Genomic DNA, 25,259 nt, shown 5'->3' on the forward strand with positions numbered 1-25,259 from the left:
CATCACAGGCTTGGAACATTTCAGTACTTTGGGGGAAACAGTTTTTTGTTGGTGGTTTTTTTAAGATTCCTTCTGAGCTCCAGTGCATGGGTCTGTGCATATTTCCAACAAAGGCAGCTGAGCGAACAAAAAGGAATCTAACTTTCCAGGGCAGCAGCACTATTCCTTTTCTTTTGTTATAAATACTGCTCCAAAAACATCAAACAAAATAACGAAAAGCAGCCATTATGAGCTCTGCATCCAGGGAGTGAGCTGGAGTCAGGCCTGTGGCTTCACCAGGGCCCAGAAGAACTCCATAGATTGGGGAGAGAATGTTTTCAGGGAGCTTCGACCATCAGAAAAAATTACACAGCAGAGCACAGTTAAAGGATTTAGACAGGTCATGGCTGCACTACAATCCCTTATTCTGGGGGCATTTCCCAAGGAAGCATCAGATGTCAGAAAGAATTCGGTGCCTCAGCCCTGTTCCCACAGCTGCCCCTTCTCCATTCCAGGAGCCATGACCTCCTTGTAGAATCCCAGCATGCACTGGGAAAGCTCATGGAAGGCCAAGGAGGCTGGGCCATGTGGTACCTCTTGGAATTAAATTGCAGCTCCAGAAATGTCATGTAGATGAAGCTGTGATATCACTCCCAGAATATCTCACAGCACAGAAGGTGAAATTCATTAGTATTAGGGGCAAAATCGCTCTCCCCTGCACACACTGAAGGGTCCAGGACAACAAAATGACAGACTGATATTGCCTACAAATATGCAGGGGACTGCTCAAAGGAGGGTCAATGGGGGAACAGCCATCTATGCCTTGGGTGCCCAGGGCCCTATGCAATGCAGTGGGTTTTGTAACAAGACCTACAGCCACCTTCATTGTTAATACTGATGAGCATGTAGTGCACTGTGTTGGTAGATGCATTATCACCTTCAGGATCTATCCCACAGAGAAGATAAGGCTTCTGCCAGTAGTCACCTGAACTGCTAATACTGAATGCCTAAGGGTCTAGTTGAGGCTCCCTGGGTCAGCTATCTGCAGAACATGGATTCCTTGAGGGTGGCCTGCAGAAACTGCAACTGCTAGAATGCAATTCTTAGTCTGGGCAACATGGCTTCTAGGATCTGTATTCCTGACTGGTTGCAATAAATTCCATTTTATGCAAACTAGGAGTAACTATTGGGCTTCTAGCAACTTGCCAATGTGCCTTTTGCCTGCTAAGGTTTGAGGGATCCTTGCTTAGAACTATTTCAGAGGGAAAGCCCCTGAGCTTCTGATGGCCATCTCTCTCTCACTTCAATAATGGAGCAGGTGGGGAGAGATAGGAAGGCCCCATTTTAGTTTAAGAACTGGATTTTCTTGCAGAAAGCAGTTTTTGCCATCTTACTTTGGAACAGAATAGTTCAGACTTGAAAGTTGTGTCTAGTTTATATATTAGGCAGGAACTGAGAACAGGCCAGTTCAGCACAGGCTAAACAACTTCAGCTATTTCTAGAGAGACCTGCAGCATCCAAGGGTACGTCTACACTTACCTCCGGGTCCAACGGCAGGCAATCGGTGTTCTGGGATCGATCCCGGAAGTGCTCGCCGTCGACGCCGGTACTCCAGCTCAGCGAGAGGAGTACGCGGCATCGACGGGGGAGCCTGCCTGCAGCGTCTGGACCCGCGGTAAGTTCGGACTAAGGTACTTCGAATTCAGCTACGTTATTAACGTAGCTGAATTTGCGTACCTTAGTCCGAAGTGGGGGGGTAGTGTGGACCAGGCCCAACATTCAGATTTGTTCTGCCAGCAATGAGGAACACGGCAACTCCCTTTATGTTCTGCACTGAGGAAGCTGGAGGACTCTGCCTTATCACAGAACAAACCAGTTTCAGTTGACCATCCATCTCAGAGTCTGAGCTAGTTTCCAGCGGAGTCATAAAACCAAGGTGGGGTGGAACTGACACTTACTGTAACTTGGGCTCATAATGCTGTGTGTGCACAAATGTTGGCCAAAAAAGGGCCCTAAAACTCAAACTCTGCTGAACAATTGGGAAACATCACTGCTCAAACAACAGTTGCCCTGCTCTCTCTAATCATCATGCCAGACTATAGCCAGTAACCCCACTTTGGGCCTGAAGAGGAAGAGGTTGCTATAAAAGGTTGCTGGAACTTTCTAAAGTGTTAGCACCAAAGGGAAAAAAAATAATTCCAAATAGATCTCTGTTTTGGAGAGACCACCCCCTTGTGGGAAAGTAATGATGGAACATTCAATTATTAGATGGAAACAATATCTGTTGCATGGGCTCTCCCAGACAAGGCCATGAATGCTTCACAATCTTGAACCATGACTGGCTGCTAAACTCAAATGATTTAATCCTCTTTATTATCTAAATGGCATTCTAATAATTTGGGGCAGGGGTGGGGAGTGTTCACAACCAGAGGTGTCAAGTCTGGGGCACTGGAAAATAAAGTGTAGGAAACAACTCTGCACTGCCCCTTGGATTACAGGGGACTTCATAGGTCTTCTCTCTCTCTCTCTCTGTTTCTCCAGTATGCCTGGAGCAAAGATGGGGCAACCCAAGGGCATCAACATCACCTGTATTTTACAGCATCAAGTGAGCCAAAGGCTTCTGGGAACCATAACATTTATTATAAAATTGATCAACATAAGTTAGTGATCAAATACAAAGACATCAAACTAGCTCCTCCCTCACCCACTCCCCACAAGATGTCACAATTAGGATAAACAACTCAAGCAAAAGACACCAAGTCTTCAGTCATGCACAGCTCAGTCCCTTCATGAGAAGCCTCCTGTAGTGTTGAGGCTGTCCCAATGGTACTTTGTCAAGCCTCCACGAAGGGTATTCACTAGCACTTCTCTCAGCAAGTCTGGACTGCATGCTTAGGCAGCTATGTAAAACGTAGCACATTTCATTTCAATACTGATTTCATGTCCAATGGGAAAACTCTACTAGAGGACTGGAGTGACTCACCCTGCCCCACTTTCATGACAATCTTCATAGAGCGTGTCTGGCAGACTCCACCTTCTCTATTCTCCAGGCCTTCCAGAGTCCCATTGGAAGTGGCTGCAGGGAAAAAGAAGACTCGGTTAAAGAGCATTTATTAAATGGAAAGGTCTTCAAGAAGGCAAGGAAAGAGGCATAGATTAAAATGGGGGTGGCACCCCAAAGAGTGGTTCAACAGTTACTCTGATCTCATGTCTGTGCTGACCTAACCTAAAGGAATGGGGAGCAGTTTAAAGATGATTGCTTGTGTCTCTGCAGAAACACATGGGGCTCCATGTCTCTTCAGCTGTGTTCTCTTTGCTAAGCAGTGGGATGCAGTGCTTCAGACCTTTATTCAGTGGTTGGTCACCTCAGGCTAGTTGTTCAGAAAGGTCCCAAGAAAAACCTCGAGGGCTTCTCCTAACATTACCATCACAAAATTCTGTTTACAAACATCAGAGTAAGAGAATGAAACTGAACAAAGGAATTCAGGATACATATCAGGAAAACCTCCTGAGAGCAGGAGCCAGTTAGGCTACAAAATAGTATTATATATAAGTCCTAGTAACAGTTTTTCCATCTCTCTCCTGATGTGTGCATTCATTCCACAATGTTCTCACCTCCCTCCCCACTTCTAGCCTTGGGTCAGGATATTTATGGGCTTCCTCATTCTACAGTCCTGAACACACAGTAAATGTTTAATACACCGAACTCTAGTCTTCTCCAAATCCCAGCTGCTCCGCCCCCCAGTTCCATTCACTCAAACCTCCAGCCCATTAAAATAGTTATCCTGCTGCTTGAACTGGTTGCTGAGCTGCTAATTAGATTGTACTCCAAGGAAAAAAGAGAGACCGAATCTGACAAAGGCCAAGGCTCCCACTCCACAGCCACAGCACAATGGGGATAAAAGCTGCAGAGAGGCAGCCAGGGCACTGGAAGAGAGGAATGCTCTGGAAGCTGAACCTTCCAAGCCATAAACCAGAGAGATTCTCCCCATCACTTTGTCTCCCCTTAATAGGGAGCTTGTTAACCCCTGAGGACAAAACATGAAATGTTCTTTTCACCAACCTGTCGCTCTCCCCCTCTTAAGGCTGGTTAATGGCTTTCTGAGCAGCCTGGGGACTAGCCTAACACTTAAAGGGGCTGCCACGGCTCAGAAAAGCTGTGGCAGCTGATGGACAGACCCCAGCCGTCTTATGGAATAGGGTCTCCAGGCATCTCTCCCCTCCTTATTATGGTGTCTCCTTCTGACCCATTCCCCTGCTCCAGCCCCATAGCAGCTTCTCCTCCAAGAGGCACAGTGCAGCACTTGCTGAGCTCAGATGATGTCTGGAATATGGGCTGCTACAGCAGCACAGACCAGTGGTCTGTCTAGAACTTGATTATCCCTCCTCGCGACACTTGATAAGACTGGTTCATCTGTGCAGCATGGCTTCAAGGAGATGCCGCAGAGGAAGGAGACAGTTCTCGCTCATGCTCACTCACCTCTTCCCACCCATATTAAAAGGCTGAGGGGAGATTTCTTCCTGCCCCCAGCTGCTGCTGAGTTTATGCTCTGAAGCCTGAGGACTTACAGCCCTGAAAATGTTTACCTGAGAGCATGCCACAGTAGATGCTATTCTTACACCAAGTTTTTCCTTTAATTTTTTTAGGAGGATTGGGGGAGCCACTCCACACATGAAGTGTAAGCAGAGTCAGAATGAGCTCTCCCCTGGTGGTGAGCTGTGGAAAAGAACTTCAGGGGCTGATCTCATTTGCATGGGCACACCCACCTTGCCTAGCATGATGGGACTGCTTGCCCAAATAGTCACTTTGGCTGCTGTGGGATCCCCAATCTCTTTATTATTGGGGCAGGAGTAACAAAGTGTTGTTATCTTGGTTATGTGAATCAAGGACAGAAGAACTGTACTTGGCATTTTATGACCGAGGGACTCACCCTCAACTAAGCAGCACTTGCTAGGCAAGGGACATGGATTCCAAAGCCCAATGAAAGGAGAGAGATTCAGAACAAGTATTTGCACATAGAAGTGGGGGCCCCTTCTGAAGGCCTTAAACATCAATTTGACCCCTCCACTCTCCACTGCGTAATAACAGAGCTAATTTTGTCTCCATTAGGAGTCTTGTTACAGGCTGCAGAGCTGAAATCGCTGGGCTGGTGGTTTTGATCAAGAGGACTGTCCAGGTGCACCAGCACTGAGGCTCCCCTCACCAAGAGCTGAAATCACTGAGAGCTGTGTTTGGGGGCCTGAAGATATATTGGTGAGTGGCTAGCGAAGAGGTGCAGCCAGCTGGGTGGCTAGTGGTGAAAGACTGTAGCAGACCCCACAGAGAGGCGTGGCAATCAACCTGAGCAGCCAACTATGTAAGGTGCCCCCATACCTTCCACCCACACTGGGAGGTAAACTCTGCAGATGAACTTCTGAACTCCGGGGTTGCACTGACCAAAGGATAGAAACTGTGGGTAGGGTGACTGTTGGGTTGCTGAACTTAAGACCCTGAGGGGAAAAGGACACTGCCAAACTTACTTGGGGTGGGTCTTTTGCTCATGGTTTCTGTTATGAATCCTGTTTGTGGTGTTTCCCCAACATAATGCTGCATTGTTTCCCTCTTTTATTAAAAGGCTTTTGCTACACTCAGACAATGTGCTTGTGAGAGGGGAAGTATTGGCTCTTAGAGGCGCCCGGGGGTGGTGGTGGTATATAATTGTCCCAGGTCACTGGGTGGGGGCTCGAGCCAGATTTTATTGGGTTATTGAAAAGGAACCCCTAGATACTGAACCCGGCCCTTGTTGCTGCCAACTCTGACGGGCAGAAGGGTTACATGAAGCATAAACAATTCAGCACACAGTCAGGAAGGGTGGTCTTTCAGTTAAGCACAGGACTGAGATGGAGAAGATCTGGGTTCAGAACCCAGGCTCTGCCACATAGGCTGAGAGACCCCTGCAAGTTCCTTGATCTCGCTGTAGCTCAATTCCCCATCTGTAAAACAAGGACAATACCACCTCCTTTCTCCACCCTTTATCTGTTTTGCCTACCTAGGATGCAAGTTCTTTGGGACAGGGACTGTATCTTACTATATATCTCTTCAGTGTCTAGCACAATGAGGCCCCAATTACAGTTGGTTTCTACAGGCACTACCATAATGCAAATCATAAATAAAAGTATCTGGGAGACATTTTTATTGCCAGGAATAAAGCTTTGCTGGTTATTTTTTGTTTTGCAACCATTTCATACCAATAAAGTACAGTACACAAAGAAATTACTTTACGGACCACTTGAACACAGTCATCTCTGAGCGCAGAAGAGAAAGTGGCTGTTTAACAGCACACAGCAACGTCAGGGCCACTTAAAAAGACAATGTTTCCCATGGTAAGGAAGCAGTTCTGAACCAGGCCCTTCATCACCCACACCTCATCCTTAAGGCTTATGGGCCCTTCATCGCCTCCTCTGCCCCCAGTGGATAATTCCCCTTACTCCTTGAGATGCGTGATAGGAACATGTATGTATGCACAGTGTAAATTATACATATATAATTACACACTATGCATCAAAGAATGTAAACTCAGAGCCCCAATGGATTCGAATGGCTATAATTTCAGGGCAGAAGTCAGTTAAACTCACATTAACTTTTTTTTGTTTTTTGGTCTATGCAGATTTTAAGTCTCTTTTGTTCCTGTGGGACTGAAGTAAGGCACACACCTCTTGCTGTTATGGAGGAGAAAATGACACACCAACATGCTCAAGAGCCCCCTCTCGTGACTAGAGCAGCTCTGATATGCCTGCCTGTGTTGTGGCTGGGACTGGGGTTCATGTGTGGTTAGGAGCTTGATTAGACTGTATACAATCCTAACAAGCACAATATAATTATCAAAAGAGAAACTGCTGTCTCTCTGAATTTAGAATGATGCCCCAGGATAATCCTGGCCCTCCAAGAGTGGATGCTGTGGATGGGAAGTGGAGTCCCTTGATATGGATCTTTTCACCTTTGCCTTCTGATCCCCGACCTGTCTGTTATATGGACGGCGCCATCGTAGTGCAAAACAGAATTTGGCCAGGATATCTGGGCTAATCCTCATCCCTAACTCCTGCACAGAGCACCATGGCATATTTAATAGTCAAAGAACAGGATAGGAGGTTTGGGCCTGAGCCCTTCTCTCCCTCTGTAGCACAAAGAGTCTTATTTTAAGGGGAAACACAGGAAACTGATGACATGTGGCTGACTGGAATAAACGCATCAGGAACGCAAGGGAATCTTTGGTGTTACAAATCTGATTCTGTCTCAGCTAGGATGTTATGGGTAGCAGCAAGGGCCTGAAACAAGGTCTCTTTCCTAGTGAACCAACCCAAACAAATAGGGTTCCAGGATTGTTCAGTCTGGTGCCTTGGTCAGAGGATTCCAGTGATTCACAGGAAGATACAGGCCTTCCGTAGTGTACCTAGTTAACAGCGCAATGCTTTGCACAGAGAAGGGGAACTGCCTGATGAGCCCACAGGAATCTGCTGATGCTCTGAAGCAGGTGATCAGATACTTCCTTAATATGAAATAGCTACAAATGTTTTTAGTGATCAGAAAGTTATCCAGCCACAGGGTGCCTTGATCACCCTCCTGTGGCACCAATTTCCCAGGCCACCAACTCTTCATTGCCTGAAGTCTTATTTCACTGTGTGTTTGGGATTCACAGGCTGTTAGTTTCATTAGGGACTCTGTCACCATCAGCCCTGAGTCAACTGGATGGAAGGGCTGGGGAAGTTTCCCTTTGAGAACCATGCTAAGTATTTCCATCTCTTGGTCAGGCCCTGAACTCAGACCCCTCACAGCAGCATTTTAGGGAGATAATTCCTCTGTCAGGACAAAGGAGTAGCTCCAGAAGAAGCACGGGTGCTGGAACTATTTTTATGGTAGGAGTGCTGAGAGCCATTGAACCGAACTGTAAACCCTGTATATAATGGAATCCACTTAAAGGCAATGGTGCAGCAGCACCCCCAGTCCCAGCACCTATGGGGACAAGGAGAGATATGGTTCCCTCTATGCCTTCTCACCCTGCCATGTAAATTCTTCTAGAAAATGTGAAGCAGATAATCAGTGTTACTGGCCTCTAGCCCACTTTTACCAATTTACTATCCATGTTGAGAATTGTCAACTCAGTCCACCACTCAACCGCATCTGACGAAGTGGGTATTCAACCACGAAAGCTTATGCTCCAATACGTCTGTTAGTCTATAAGGTGCCACAGGACTCTGTCACTCAACCTTTGCGTATCAGAAATTACAATCAACATACACAATAACATCCTGTGTTCCATACACAGGAGAGACAGGGTTCCCAATAAAACAAAGGGTCACTAGTGAGACAAGCAGGCCCATAACGAGTACTCTTCATTGAACTGACGAGCAGGCAAATGAGAGAACGGTGTTGGCGAGTTAGGGAGAGCTGTTCATTTCTCCTCAGAAACAGCAAAAAGAAGCTGGGTTCTTTGAAATCATCTGATCTACAAATCCTGAACTGCCCCTTTGTTGTGGGAAGACAGGACAATTACCCTATTTAGAGGGCTGGAGGGTCCACAGGACAAGTCAGTGGGCACCTTTATGGACTCCATGATGCCATGGGGATGGAAAGATGCCCGCACACTCATTCACCCTGCTGTGTCTAGGGTCCAGAATAAAAACAGAACTGACTATTGACCAAGAGCACAATTCTAAAACAGTTTCACATATAGGAAACTACACACACCCTAGCCTACCATTACAAGCAATGGGGCTATGGGAACGCAGCAAGTGTAAACTGTATTCCATACACCCATGGCAGTCAGTTCATCTCTGGTGGGCACAAGGCAAGATATTTTGTAAGATAAAAATCAAGGAACACTCCTTTCCCCTGCCCCCCTTGTGACTGGTTTATGGGAAGAAAGGGGGATTAGAAACAAAAGAAAATTTAAAACTGTTGGATACCTTTCTCCATCCATCAATTTCTACCCAATTACAGAGAAAACCATCCAGGTTCATAGGGTGCTCTACTCTGGTCCTTAGATCTAGGCAGTGAAAGCCCTTTAGATACAGGAGCACAATGGCCAGAGAAAGCTGCACCAGAGGCACCCACCAGAGCCAAGGCAGTGGCTCCTGACAGAGAAAGGCTCACGGAAAAGATGGGTGCGAGCCATCTCTCTGGAACCAAAGAGAGCATTGGCAGGCATGGTGAAGGCAGGCGCCCCACTCCCGTCCTAAGAAGCGCCATCAGCAGCCAGTAAGAGGAGATCAATCTGACCTGCCAGTGTAAACCACAACAAGGAGCTAGTGCTATGGCAGAGAAGTGAAGACCACAGAATATTTCTAAGTCGTGTAAGACATTCAACTACATGGTGTATTTGTATGGCCCTGCTGTGATGAGCATCACCACCATGCCCTCTCCACAAGAATATCAGTGCCACATCCTCAAGCCAAAGCAGCAGCAGCTGTGATGAGGAGACTGGATTAGTATCATGCCCCACCATGTTTTTTGCTGCAATAGGAAAAGTCCCTTAATTAGGATAAGCAGGAGCTCAGCAAAGCCAGGCTTAGTGGTACTGGCCATACCAGCATTTTCTTTTAGCCACATCAATTTCTGCAGGATTTTTCCTTCATTTGCCAGAGCAGGGAGTGGGAGCCTCCACTGTGCAAACTCTCTTTTCATGGATTTAAAGGGAGTTCAGCATTTGGTTTTGAGAGTTGTTAGAGGTCTCCATTCATCTCAAGGGAGAGTTAACCCTCAGACCCAGTGATAAGAATGTAATGTCAATGCTGTTAACTACATCACTGCTAATCAATTTAGGAGAAACAATCAGCTAATACAGAACTGTGAGCAGAGCTTGGGCTGTTGGTGGAGCATGCTTATGGCTCCTAAGCATACGACAAATGGAATGTTGAGAGATGGCTGAAGCTCACCAACTGGCTCGTATGTGGGGTATTAACATACCAGGTGGAGGTGAGGAGAATCCAGATACACAGGATTCTTCCTCTGTGTTCAGGTACTAGTAGCAGGAATGTCCTCTGTGTAGGGCCTTTCCCTGGGCCCCCTCATTCCAGCTGGTCATGTCCTGCTCTCCAGTGTAAATGCTTAAACGGTGTACAACAATTTGATTTTGGAGGATCTGAAGCCATGGAAGGCGTACCTGTTGGCAGACAGACGCAGGGGTCTTTTAACTGGTCAACTTTGGATGGAATAAGATGTTTGATTTCTCTCCTGATTCCCTTTAGCAGGTCTCTGTTATGATTTGGGCCCCAATGCACAATCAACATGCTGAGACTGTAGCAAATCCAAACAGTTTTCCTTTTATTATTCTTAAATACTCTGCCATCTGTGTACAACAGCCTGACACTACGTGCAGCCAAACAAAGCACAGATACAATATGCAATCTGGCTCTGCAATCCCTCTTCCTCTTCTCCAGAAGTGTGTCCCCAACATATATAGCCTTCAGTTAGGGCCTTTGCTTTCAGTCACAATGTTTTTCTTTTCTTTTTAAAAAGGTGATTCCCCCATCCCCGGCAGAGTAAGATCTGATGAGCTCCCACCTCAGAGAGCTTAAGAGAAGCTCCAAGTGTAGGAACATTAGGCTCTTCAGTCACAAGCGGCCCTGCAGCCTGGGAAGGGGAGGCTGGGGCAATTACACTCCAAGAAAAGAGCCCATTATCTAGCCAGATGCTAAGAAGTAAGAAGTAGGTTCCCCAACGCTAAGCGCCTATTGATCTTATGGTTAAGGGAAAAAACAGCTGCACCACAGCAACCCCACTGCCTCCCTGCACCCTCTCCCCTCCATTGGTTGTTCTGAACAGTGCAAGAGCATGTCATGGGGAATTTAAAAAAAGAAAAAGACGTGACTCCCAACTACACCCAGACAAGGACAAAACCCTCTAGAAGAACTTGGGTTGTGGTTTTGTTGTAATTACAGGGTCTGGGAGACTCAGGATTGAAATTCTGCCTATACGAGGCAGCTAATGAGCTACGGACAAGGCAACAAGACGGAGACCAGCCCTTCACCAACACCCAGAGGGAAGTGGAACCAACACATTTTGTCTAGTAATTTCTCTTTACACTTTTACTAAATTATCACAGATGGCTATTGTTTCAGCAATAGGTTCCTTCTGTCCCAATTCCACCCATTAAGATTCCCCCCACCTTCCCCATCTGCCCCTGTGCCTCATCTGTACCAGTCCTGCCCATCCCTTTTCAGTCTGGGAATCTAAGGAAAAGAGCAGCCAGCCCCTCTCTCTCTCTCTGCTTCCATCTACCTAGCTTTTTACATGCCCCATATCAGTATGGTAACCAAGAGCCTCTGTCACCTTCAAGAAGGCTAATCCGGAACTGCACCAGGCAGCCTTTGTGTTACATTTAATACATCAAATTCTTCATTTCTCTCAAGATGCAATTGCCTCATTACTCACTTGGGAACCCTAAGCTTTCCATAGTCAAGGCTAGCATCAGCAGCTCAGCAAGTGACCAAGGCTTGTATCTAATGTATGTTGAACAGAGCAGACTTTTATTGTTATTTTAAATATGGAGAGGCAGGCTGGGGGTCTTCAGATCCCAGCCTGCAACATCCTATTGAGTAAGAAGCAGCCTGACAAAGGCAATGCTTGTAGATCTACCCCTTCAGAGCAAAGACAAAGGTAGTTGTCTGATCTAATCCAGGGGAGACTACAAGCAGAGCATGCTAGTTCTGGACAGGATGGCACCTGAAAAGGAATAACCTGAAATTAAATTGATGCCTGCACCTAGATGAACTCTGGGGGGAGAGGGCAAGATGCTACAGACCAAACCTAGCCTATAAATCTCACTCCAAAGTATAGCTGCCAAGGTCCCCCTGGTGCTCTTTCTTCCAGTGTCATGGTGCCTCTCAAACAGAGAGGGGTCTTCACTGAGTGGCAATTAGAGATGGGCAAAACAATTTTGGATGAATAGTTTATTCAACAATAAAAAAATGCAGTTTTGGTTGACTCAAAACTGTTTGTGAATTTGACCCAAATAAATTGGCCGTTCACAAAATGGCCAGCAGTGATGGTACTGGTGGTGCTACCATCCCCTTATAGCCTTTAGCACAGTGGTTAGGGCACTCGCCTGGGATGGGGGAGACCCAGGTTCGAATCTCTGCTCTGAAACAGACCCAAAAAGAAATGTGTGTGATTGACATGCCAGTTACTGAAAATGCTATGGCACCTCAAAAGACAAAAGCTGTAAACTAGTCTGCACTTGTCTTGGTCGAAAAAGATTAAAAATCCCTAGATTCAAATAGTATTTCTCAGGGTTAAAAGGCTCTGGACGGGCCAGTGCACACAGACTCAGAACAGGGATGCAACAGGCCTGAGAGGTTTCTATACATTATAACCCTTGACATTTAAGGGCTCCCTTTAGGAAGATGTAATTCCTGGATTAAAATGCCTGAACTTTCAGATCTTTAATCACGGACCAAGCTTCCATGGAGTGAAAGCCGGTGCTGAGCTGGCACTGGCTCCAGGTTGAAGCAGGTAGTTGCAAGCCAGACTTGAGTTACATTCTGCACTCCCCCATTGTCCTGAGCAGACACTAAAGATGCACGATGCACACACACAGGTTCCCAGACAGTTTGTCCCTCTAGTCTCCATTGCAACAACAGCACCTGGCAGCTGCCCTTTTGGAACTGATTCCTGTCAGCTATAACCCTTTTTGCAGATGCTAAAAGGAAACTTACTAAAGAAATGGGTCAGCAGAAACAGTCACTGCACCATCAAGTTTCAATACAGATGCTGCAGAGTGAAGAAAGTAGGATCTTCTCAACAACCAGAGACAGGAAAGACCTGGTACACTAAACTAGTTCATTCTCCTACGCAAGAAACAGGGCAAGATTGTTACCTGCAGTGTCTTCACCAATCCAGTTTTAAATATCCCCAAGTCACACTCCTTCCAACACCTCCCTTGAGAGACCCACAGTCTAAGCACTTTAGTACAAACTGTTTCCACATTGCCAACTCTGAGCATTCAGAAACCATAAGTCGCCCCCACCCCCACCCCCGAAGCAAAAAAAAAAATTAGCTAATCATGAGTTTTTAAAATGAATACATTTTGGGTTCTTTTTGTTTGCTTCCAGGGTTCACATTTTCAGGCTTTCCTACACAGCCACGAGGGATAATGAAAACTGAGACTCTCAAAAATCAGAGGACTCCAGAAGCGAGGTCTTTAAAAACACTGACTATAAGAGTTGGCCACACTGCTATTTCCCAATATTCAATCGAACATTACCTTTGCTTGATGATATCACCATACCTCCTTATTTGTCCATGAGAGTCCTGTGTACCCTGCTTCCATATGGGCCCCACTTGGAAGATGCAGTCTTAATAAGGAGTCTTAATGCTGGAGGCTCCATCAAGTCTTTATATTGTTCAGTTTCTCTTGCAAAGGGCTAAGCAACAGCCAGTATTTTACTACCGGGACAGTAAATTTTCACTGGGAACAGACATAGCAGCATGGCTTGGGGATATACAGTTAGTGCATTAGCCATTTACCTCCAGAGACCAAGGCTCAAGTACTCCAGCACTTGAACCAATACACAGTAATTTAAAATAACCAAAATAAAGATCTCTGAATATTTCAAGAGGCTGGAGTTGAGAGGAAAGTTCTTTATACTAATTAATACTCTATGTTGTGTGGCACTGGATAATAGGCTCATTAGAAATAACCTACATACAATACAAATCCTGCTTAGGGCACATTTGAACTAAATTTGGTGGCATCTGCCTAGCTTGTTCATGGAAAACACTACAAATCACCACCACCTACTGAAAATCAATTACAGAACAAGAGAAATAGTTAGAGGTGCCTCAGCAGAGGTCTAAGGACAACACATCAAAGAATCCAGAGAGTAAATACACAGTGTGGCAGGGAAGGGCAGAACACAACAACAGTGCTGGTTCATGAGGAGCTGGGGATAGGCACCAGAGGTCCCAGGACATCTATGAAACTTGCACTTCATTGAGGGCCCCAGCAGCAGCCTCCTAGCAGAGTGTTCTGGAAAGCAGGTTGGGCTCTGCTGAGCTCCTGGTGTGCTCACCTTTGCTCCAAGTGGATATAGTTCCCTTCTTTACAAGACGGCTAATGTTTGGAGCATCTCCTGAACTATGCACACTGGCTGGGAGCTGCTGCTAGATCTCCTGACAGGCACCTCTCAAACAGGAGGTTAAACTTGCCTGCCTTTTATGACATATTGAGATGGACTGCCTCCTGGCAGTCTGGAGAAGGCCTGCAGTGCAGAGACAGCCCTATCCCTGTGCTAGGAACAAAGATGCAAGTGGCCTTCTGCTGCCTCCACTATTTCCAAATAGTTTAATTCCCTCCGGTCCCCAACTATATAGCACCAGAGCCAATTCTACAAGTGTGTATCTGAGGTGAGAGGTGTGCCACCCCAGCTTGGGCTCTCTGATCAGGGTGACAAGAAGATGACCCAATATTACTGCAGCACAGATTCCAGTTTGGGTTGAAAAAGGTTCCCTTTTGTTTTCACAGAAAGCAACGAATTCTAGATGGAGATGGAAGAGACTATTAGGTTGTACCTAGTCCATTCGTCAGTAACAAGGAGACCAAGGCACGCTCATTCCTGTAGTGTAACCTTCAGTGATTTGACCACATAGCCCAACAGCTAGGTTCCCACTCCTTCCATTGGGAGACTACTTCCTAACAAAATGGCATCTCTCTTGCTTAGGAAAGGCTTTGGTATGAAGGAAATGGGAATAGCCAGGGACAATCAAGAAACACATCATTTGTGTTACACCATTAAGAATCCAGGCTCTCTTTCCAGCTTGTGTTTATAGCTTCAGCAAGCTGCAAAACATCCCACAAAGTCACAGTAGCCTAACTTACAGAAAAGTTAGTTTAGATAAGTTTTGAAGACAATCCTAAAAGTACTGAAGTATACTGTGTAAAATATTATTTCACCTCCCCTTATAAAACAAAGGAATGAAATGCCAAAGTTACCATTAATGCAATGTTATTGTAAACACATGTACAAAGAAGTCAGGAAATTCAAATGCTGGAGTTCTCATACATTAACTCGGTCACATTTCTGATATGCGATATGTTCTGTTGCTGTTCTTTGTTACACGTATACCGTGGATTAGAATTTTATATCAGCCACAAACTGCACAGTCCGTACAATGTGGAAGAGTTAATTTTATACCCAAAATATTAAATTTTCTTGTTTGATTTCTTAGCCTTAACATTAGATATTCCTCACGTTCCCATTCTCCTGTGTGTGCTAAACTCCCTGGTTGGACCACATCTCCCATAATGCATCCGGGGAGTTGTACCCTAGCCAGGAGCCTGGCCCATAGAAGAAAAGAGGGACATGAGGTAATTGAATTACAGCTCCCAGGAGGCACCACAACAGCATTTCACATAAAAATATTTCTGGTTTTGGCTGTTTGGTTTTTTGATGAAAAACTGACATTTGGTCTGAAAAGCTGACACTTCACAGAAATTCTTGTTTAACCAAAAACCCCATTTCCCATCAAAAACAGTTTAGATGGAGAATTTTTGACCAACCCTAATCAAGAGAAACAGCTACACTGCCTGTACTCTCACTAAAGCCAGAAAGCCTCTTTTTAATTGGCTCTGGGATCCTTGATCTGTTCAAACACGAGTCCTCAGCAACATTCAGTGCAGGAGAAAAGTCCATGAGGCTGGGCAAGAAAGGCCTTGAGGAGCCCCCGTAACCTTCGCCTGGCTATCCCTAGCAGCACTGCACGTACCTGTTCATTTTAAAGCACTGCTGGGAGCGGGGCAGAAAAATAAAACCTTTATTGTCTTTTTAAAAGAAAAAAACCCAACAACAACAGAAGAGACATCAACTAAAGAGAAAGGTTACTCACAAAAGCTCTGTGGTGGCCCTGAGCAGTTATATGTCAGAATAAAGTGCCATATAATCCTCCATCTGATGCTCTGCCGGAGTCATTTGCTGGCCCCACAGGGACCAGGAGAGGAGGAAAGCACTTATTGAGTTTTCACAGGGTGTAAATCTCTCCGGTTAGGTAGCAAAACATCTAAGACAGTGAATAAGAAATTTGCTATTAAGGGAACAGAAAGATTCGTGTGGGGACACTGTCAACCCCCCCAGTTAGGCTAACGACTGCTCTTTGTGCGCTTTAATGTTAATAGCCTGCATAGAAGGAGATGCAGACATACCAACCATGAGCGACACTTTGAGACTGCCCTTTGAGACTGCAGCTGCAATACTGGGCTCGGTCTGGCCACCTCATTACCGGAAAGATACCAACAAACTGGTGGGTGTTCAGCAAACAACCACAGTTATCAGGGGGCTGGAAAAACTGATTTATGTCCAGAGATGCAAAGAGCTAAGTCTGTCTAGCTTGGCTAAGTGACAAATAAGAGGGAGAAAGTATGCAATTCTCTGAAGGGTGTAAACCATGAGAGGGGAAAGGAATTTAGGGGGGAGAGGAGAGACAATAAGGAGAATTCAAATTACAATTAAAGGGAAAATTTTGCATGAATATCAAGAACCACTTAGTGACAATGATTTATTTGAAGAGTCATTGCCCAAAGGAAGGGTTGGCAATCCCCTAATTTGGGACATTTGAAACTAGACTGGATGATACATAAAAAAAGCATGCTGTTGGAGCTAGTCCTGCCCTGGTCCCCTTAGCGGAGCAGGATGGGTGTATGAATCAGACAGAAGTCAACACCCATCCTATCCTCCCCACAATGCAGTGTTCCGTTTATATCTTGATAATACGTTATACAGTAACATCCACCACAGTAACATCCACAACACTTGTGCCTGAAAAGGGGGGGGAAGGGGAACAGAGGCTGAGTAAGCATGAGGAGTGTGTTTACTCCAAGGGTGAATTGGTCAGATATTTGACACCTAAAGCATCAAGGCATTATTATCTTGACTTTGAGGGGCTGTGCAAGGTGGTCCTTGGGGAACTAAATAAAAAGGCAGCTGAGAACTCTCTCCCCAGGGAGCACTCTGGGAACTCTACACTTGTATGGACTCAACAACCCACTTGCAACCTTCACCTCGTTTTGTGTGTTATGGAATTGTTTGGTTCTCTTAAATCCGCCCTAATCAAGCTCCTGGAGTGTACTTAACCTGAACAGAATTGCTCACTTGCCGTGTGTGTCTGAAAAGCAAGAGAAAATGTGGGACAGAGGAGACAGGCCACTTCTTTCCCAAAATTAATACTTGATACCACACAAAAATCTTTCCTTCTCTCTTTTGGTCAGTCAGAAGAGCTCCAGGGCACATGGGATATCACATGGAAGAATATAACCACCCAATTCATCCTGTCTTGTGCTCACTTTATGGGAAGGAGAACCTAACCACCCAAAGCACCCTGTCTTGTGCTCATTTTCAGAAGAATGTGGGGAGCTCTTCATTCGATCCCTCCATTAACCTTGCTGTTCTGCAGACAGCCATTGCTGCCATAACTAGGGCTCAATTAGCTGTGTTAATACCAGCTCTGAGCTTCAAGCCTGGATCAAAGAGCACAGTCATTACATAGCAGCAGCAGGAGAAAAAATCATCACTCCTAGGGCAAAGGAACTTCAAAAAGCAACTAGGACTAATTCTCTCAGGAAAGACAAGCTTTTAAAGGCAGAGCACACAAACTGGAGAGTCCTCGGCAGGACACACACACAGTTTGAGAGGATTTCAAAATATAGATTATAGCCTCTACCCATTTTGGTCACACACCACATTAGCATCCACATCAACCAGCCTCCAAATGTGATAAGACTCCTCAGTCCCACACCACCCCTTCAGTTCCAACATGCAACCGCCCACAATGCACACATCCAATTTCCCTAAATCACTCACACACACACACACACACCCTTAACACAAACCTCAGAAGGATATAGATCTCAGCAGACCAACTTATTGTAAAGCCTGACATTTCTATATAAGGAATTTTGAGGTCAGGGTTAAGGTTGGGCCTTTGAGTGAGACTCTGAGGAACTAGATGTGTGCACTGTGGGTGGTGAAACTGATCCAAGTTTGTCAAGAGAGGGTAAGAATCAGAGTGCTTGTTTGGATTTTGTGTTGCTTTGTGAATCGAGGATGGGGAAGATCATAGAATCATAGAAGATTAGGTTTGGAAAAGACCTCAGGAGGTCACCTAGTCCAACTCCCTGCTCAAAACAGAACCAACCCCAACTAAATCCCAACTAAAGATGTTAGTCATCTTAACTGACTAGCTTTAACTGTTATGCTTATAAGAAGCACACAGGATCTTTTTCAGGGGAAAAGGCAATATGCCGCATTTATTGAAGATACAACAATTAGCATATGCAGTCAATCACACCACACACACACAATCTCACCAGTCGATGTTATAGTTACCAGCCCATAGTCCGGATCAATCTAGTGGCCAGCTAGGTTGATCACGGGTAGGGAGGAGCTGGGTTCTGTCGGTCGCGACACGATGCTCTGGGGAAGTCTTGGCAGGACGAACCCAAAGTTTCATGGCAAGACACCCTTTTTATATAGTGGTTTTTTTCATTGGGACCAATGAGTTTTGCACTGTCATGCTGTAATTAATTGTTGTTTGACGAGTGCTTGTTTTTTTTAAATTGTCCTTCTCATTCTTTATCACAGCTATTTTGTCCCCATTGATAGGTGCCTGTTTTATTTTTAGAGTCGTTAATCTGCCCTCCTCTGACATTTCAATAGGGGCATGTTGCAGCCTCCTGGCGCCCTTGCGTCTGTTTTTGGTTTCTTTCTTGTACATTTGGCTCAGCGATGGCCTTCAAACTTTTTTTTTTTTTTTTAAACACATACATTCCTTATTCACACACAAAACAGAATTAATTTTCACAGAACATTTTGAACAGGAACATCAAATTGCAATGCACAAGAAAACAATCATGGCATTCTTTTACTTATTTTAAAATGCTAAACCTACAACAAAATAGTGACCTTAAAATGTCTGTTACTGCCTTGAAATTAGCCCAGACACCGATTCCGGCTGATGCATCTTTACCAAATGGCCCATTAAGCCATTCCTTTCTGCTATTCAGAAAGGGTGGCTGGCAGGATATGATTAAGTCATACACCAATACATTTAATACATATTACATTATTATATTATTTTTTATTTTAAATTATACAAAATACAAACAAAATTCTACTACTACAACTGAACATTAGCACGTTTGTGTGGGAATGCCCCTGACTTTTTAAATTAACAAGAGTCTAAATGTATTTGGTATAGAGAGCAGCCTTGTTCTGGTAAAGTCACCTGACAAGCAGAGACTCCTTTGCTAGGAGGGCAGCTTTTCTGACAAACTTCCTACAGAGAACAGCCTTATTCTGGGGGACCATACTAGGTACACCAAGCCAGGGCTGTCTGTGCTGACCTGTCACAGGCCTCCACAAGATGAAGGGGTGATAGTCACATAGGGCAGGAAAGGGATAGAGCCAGGAGGACTAAAGTAACTTAAGGGTTCTAGGTGCTGGGAAGCCAGCACTGAAGAATGGAAGTTCTCTGTGAAGTCCAGTGTTGTCAGCCTCTGTGGCTAGAAGCAGAAGTTATGACAAACCAAGTAGCTGTCTACACTTATATTTCCCCGTAAATTCCCCTTGAAGGCCTCTTCAAAACTGCAAGCTTTTATCTTGAGGCTGTAAATGTTACAGGAGCCCAAAAAACATCAGAAGCTCAGTCCAAAAGGACAAAAACAACAAGGAGTCCAGTGGCGCCTTAAAGACTAACAGATTTATTTGGGAATTAGCTTTTGTGGGTAAAAAACCCACTTCTTCAGATGCATTGTTTTTGTGGATACAGACTAACATGGCTACCTCTCTGATATTAGTCCAAAAGGAGTAATTTTTCAACCTTTCCAGTTCTACTCAGAAGGCTCTGAAGAGCATGAAAAGCACCTGGAGAATTAAATCAAGTCCTCATGAAGTAGTGAGAGTTTAAAAAGGGTTTCTGTGAATTTTCATGTTTAATTAAGGGACCACAAGCAATCATTCTGGTGACTTCAGTTTTGTCCTCATCATGAAACAGCCATGCAATTGGCAATTTCTGGTTCAGAGAGGCCCACAACTGGAATAGCAGGAGGAGCAGTGGGAGCAGAGTGAGGCGCAGAGCTGAGTCTCAGCTCAAGACTGAAATAGCAGGGGAGAGCAGATCAGAGGTAAGTGACTGAAGTTTGCATAGTGCCCTATCTGCTGCATTATGCCTAACTACAGCAAAGTGCTATGAGTCATCTCAACTGTCATAAGCACTAAACATTATATTTTTCTACCTAATGGGATAAGTCATCAGCTCGGTCTACAGAGAGCCCCAGCTGCAAGTTGGAAGCATTTTTTCTTGGAAATATTGAGGCTTCAGAGTGAGCAGAGAAGAGTCTGCACCCATAACTGAATCTAGATAGATTTTACTTTCACTTAGAACTGCACCAAACATTGTGGCATCAGGAAGAGAGGTTTCCCCATCAGGAATTTCATGGAGTCTACACAAATCTCACACTGAAAAAGCTTCCCCGGAGAGCAAAGGTAAGTGTAGGAAAGGGCTAGTGAAAACTCAGTCAAATCTGCCCAGCTCCTAAAGATTTAAAAATGATGGTGCCATTACCATTAACTCTGTTCTGCGCAGAAGCCTCCCCTCCTTCCCAAGCAGTAGATCAAAGTTCTGGGTATTTACCTCCTGGTTGGGTGCAGGGACACAGTCCCTTTCTGATAGGGCTTTTCATCCCTATTAGTGCTATGAAAGGCTCAGCTATGAGATCAGCTGCCAAGGGCTGTACAGGGACAACTCTGAGCTGGAAAGGTCAGGAGGGAGGCGGAGAAGAGAAAAGAGGCAGAGGCTTAAGGGACAGGGCTCAATAAAATCACATTTACTCTGGTCACGGTCTTCAGACAAGCTTCCAAGACAAGTAACCATGTGTCATCTAACAGCCATTATTTGGGTTTGACACATCCACCGCATACATTGGCTTTGAAATTCTGAGACAGACACTAAACAGGCCATTTGTCTTCAAGTCAGTAGATTGGGCACTCCCACGCATTCGATCACAGCACCTCCAGGGGGAGAGGAGAAGTTGCAAGCATCCTACAGCCACTGCTCCATCACTCACTCCCTATTGCAGCGCCTGATGGGACTGGAAAGGCTGCAGGTCCATCCATTCAACACCACACAGATACTGCTCCTACTCTACTCTCTAGAGTCTTCCTGCTGGGAAAAAAGCGGGGTAGCAGCCCTCATTTGTGACTCCATAACAAGGTCCATGGTGAGAAAGTAAACAATGTCATCTCCTAGGTACCAGAACACTATAAGAGGTAGTGGATATCTTGAAGTATCTGGAGAAGCACTCAGTGGTCATAAGCTTTGTGGAAATGACCACAAGTACATTAAGATTCAATTAAATCAAGAACGGTTTCAGGAACCTAGAGAAAAAACTTAAATGACTTGGAGAGATCCCTCTGGCCCCAAGCACTAGTGAAGACAAACCAATACTGGAAACCAACTGATTGTGCCACTGGTGCATAAAAGATTTTGATTCACAACATTGCAACGCCTTCGGAGAGAAGTAGTAACTTTAGATTAGTCTGCACTTCAATAGGGTGCCAACCTCCTAGGGTCAAGCTGCTTAGGGGGCTTTATTTACAGAAATTTCCATTTACAATAGACTCCAAGCACTTCAACTTTTAACTTGGAAAATGAGGAGCTTTTAACTTAATTAATCTGGCATGTACCTCCACCATATCAAACAAGTTGTTGTGGAATAGAAAAATGAAGAGTACTGATATATTAAGGTATGTAAACACATGTAATCAGAATGTTAAAACAAGCAAGGAGAACTGTCACTGAATGACAAACTGCCACCTGCTGGGAGGATTCTATGTAACTTGAATATTGATATAAACAGGTGCAATCTATTTAGGAGAGACAAAGGGAACATAAGAACGGCCATACTGGGTTAGACCAATGATCCATCTAGCCCAGTATCCTGTCCTCCAACTGTGGCCAGTGCAAGATGCTTCACATAAAATGAACAGAACAGGCCAATTTATCCATCCTCAGTCCCAGCTTCTGGCAGTCAGAGGTTTAGGGACACCCAGAGCATGGGGTTGTGTCCCTGATCATCTTGGCTAATAACCACTGATGGGCCTATCCTCCATGAACTTTCTAGTTCTTTTTTGAACCCAGTTATACTTTCGGCTTTCAATGCATCCTCTGGCAACAAGTTCCACAGACTGACTGTGTGTTGTGTGAAGTACGTTATGTTTGTTTTAAACCTGCTGCCTATTAATTTTATTGTGTGACCCTGGTTCTTGTGTTATGTGAAGGGGTACATTCACTTTCTCCACACCATTCATGATTTTATAGACCGTTATCATATCTTCCCATAGCTGTTTCTTTTCTAAGCTGAACAGTCCCAGTATTTTTTTTAACCTCTCCTCATACGGAAGCTGTTCCATAGCCTTAAATTTATCATTTTTGTTGCACGTATCTGTACCTCTTTCAATTCTAATGTATCTTTTTTGGAATGGGGTGACCAGAACTGCTGATGGTATTCAAGGTGTGGGAGGTACCATGAATTTATATAGTGGCATTATGATATTTTCTGTCTTATTATCTATCCCTTTCCTAATGGTTCCATAATATTTTGTATGTATAGTTGGGGATTATGTTTTCCAATGTGTATTACTTTGCATTTATCGACATTGAATTTTATCTGCCATTTTGTTGCCTAGTCACCCTGTTTTGTGAGATCCCTTTGTAACTCTTTGCAATCTGCTTTGGACTTAAGTATCCTGAGTAATTTTGTATCATCTGCAAACTTTCCAAGTTTACTGTTTATCCCTTTTTTCAAGTATCAGGGGCTAGCCGTGTTAGTCTGTATCCAAAAAAACCAACAAGGAGTCCAGTGGCACCTTAAAGACTAACAGATTTGGACATAAGCTTTCGTGGGTAAAAAAAACTCACTTCTTCAGACCATTTATGAATGTGTTGAACAGCACTGGTCCAAATATACCTTGGGGGCACCCTATTATTTACCTCTCTCCACTGTGAAAACTGACCATTTATTCCTGCCCTTTGTTTCTTATCCCTTAACCAGTTACTGATCCATGAGAGGACCCTCTCTTATCCCATGACTGCCTACTTCGCTTAAAAGCCTTTGGTGAGGGACCCTGTCAAAGGCTTTCTGAAAATCCAAGTACACTATATCTACTGGATCACCCTTGTGCACGTTTGTTGACCCCTTCAAAGAATTCTAATAGATTGGTGAGCCATGATTTCCCTTTACAAAACTTGTGGTGACTCTTCCCCAACAGATCATGTTCATCTATCTGTCTGAGGATTCTATTTTTTACTATAGCTTCAACCAATTTGACTGGTACTGAAGTTAGGCTAACTGATCTGTAATTTCCAGGATCGCTTCCGGAGTCCCTTTTTTATTTATTTTTTTTTTTTTTTTTTTTTTTTTTTTTTCTTTTTTCTTGTTCTTTTTTCTGTCAAATTTATTTGTTTTTTCCTGGTTCTTTTTTTTTTTTCTTTTTTTTTTTTTTTTTTTTTTTTTATAAAATCAGTGTTACATTAGCTATCCTCCTGTCATCTGGTACAAAGGTTGATTTAAGCAACAGGTTATATACCACAGTTAGTAGTTCTGCAATTTCATACTTAAGTTCCTTCAGAACTGACCTAGTGTCTTATTACTGTTTCATTTATCAATTTGTTCCAAAACCACCTCTATCGAACCTCAATCTGGGACAGTTCCCCAGATCTGTCACCTAAAATAAATGGCTCAGGTGTGGCAATCTCGCTCATATCCTCTGTAGTGCAGAGTGATACAGAAAAATTCATTTAGCTTCTCCACAATGGCCTTGTCTTCCTTGAGGGCTCCTTTAGCAGCCTGATCATCCAGTGGCCTCATTAATTGTTTGGCAGGCCTCCTGCTTCTGATATATACTGAAAATTTTTTAAATATATCTTTTTGTCTCTAATTACCACTTTTACCCTGTTTAGCCACAGTGGCATTTTTTTGGCCCTCTTCATTTTTTTTTTTTTAAGTGAATACACATAAGAGGCTCAAACTATATGGGGTTTTAAAAAAGTTTCCATGCGGCTTGACGGCATTTCACCTGTGTGACTATTCCTTTTGATTTCCATTTAACTAGCTTCCTCAGGTTTTGTAGAGTTCCCCTTTTTGAAGTTAAATGCTACTATGATGGTCGTCATTGATATTCTCCTCCCCCCTCTTCTCTCCCCCCCCCCAAAAAGAACGTTAAATTTAATTACATTATGGCGACTATTACTGAGCGGTTCAGCTATGTCCATCTCTTGGACCAGATTCTGTGCATCACTTAGGACTAAATCAAGAATTGCCTCTCCCCTTGAGGGTTCCAGGACTAGCTGCTCCACGAAGCCATCATTAATGGTATCTAGAAATTTCATCTCTGCACTCTGTCCTGAGGGGACATGTTCCCAATCAATATGGAGATAGTTGAAATCCCCCATTATTATTGAATTTTCTGTTTTTGTGGCCTCTCTAGTCTCTCTGAGCATTTCGCAATCACTGTCACCTTCCTTGTCAGATGGTTGGTAGTATATTCCCACAGCTATACTCTTATTATTCAAGCATATAATTTCTATTCATAGACATTCTATGCTACTGCTTGATTCATTTAAGATTTTTTACTATATTTGTTTCTATGCTTTCTTTCACACAGAGCCACTTCCTCACCAGTGCAACCTAGTCTGTCATTCTTATATATTTTGTACCCTGGTATTACTGTGTCCCATTGATTATGATCATTCCACCAAGTTTCTGTGATGCCAATTATAACAATATCCTCATTTAATACCAAGCACTGATGTTCACCCATCTTTGTATTTAGACTTCTTGCATTTGTATACAAACACTTATAAAATTTGTCAATATTTAGTTGTCTGCCTTCAGACTCTTGTTTGACTGCTTCTCTTCAGTTCCTACCTGTACAATATGAACTTCTATCCTCACCTCTTTATTAGGATACAGAAATGTCTCCTGTAATAAATCCTCCCCGTGTCTGTTTGAAGCCTGTGCTTCTCCACACCTGCAGCTTTCCTCAAGCCCTTAGTTAAAAAACTCTGACCATTTTAATTTTACATGCGAGCAATATGGTTCCATTTTGGTTTAGATGGAGCCCATCCTTCCTGTATAGGCTTCTTCTTTCCCAAAAGGTTCCACAGTTTCTACTAAACCTAAATCCCTCCTCCCAACACCATCTTCTCCATCCACTCATTGAGACCCTGTGGTTCTACTGGCTGTGTGTGTGGA

The 25,259-nt window shown here is 44.2% G+C and overlaps 1 protein-coding gene across 1 annotated transcript in view; it reads right to left on the reverse strand.

Moving 5' to 3' along the window:
• Positions 1-25,259, reverse strand: part of EFNB1 (ephrin B1) — a 115,350-nt gene that overhangs the window by 9,676 nt on the left and 80,415 nt on the right. The window contains exon 3 of the mRNA XM_024201306.3: positions 2,963-3,055. Within this exon, the coding sequence (XP_024057074.1) occupies positions 2,963-3,055 (93 nt within the window). The remainder of the gene's footprint in view (positions 1-2,962; positions 3,056-25,259) is intronic.

Source organism: Terrapene carolina, unplaced genomic scaffold (assembly GCF_002925995.2).
Source record: "Terrapene carolina triunguis isolate 2854851 unplaced genomic scaffold, T_m_triunguis-2.0 Scaffold131, whole genome shotgun sequence".
NCBI classification, from domain to species: Eukaryota; Metazoa; Chordata; order Testudines; family Emydidae; genus Terrapene; species Terrapene triunguis.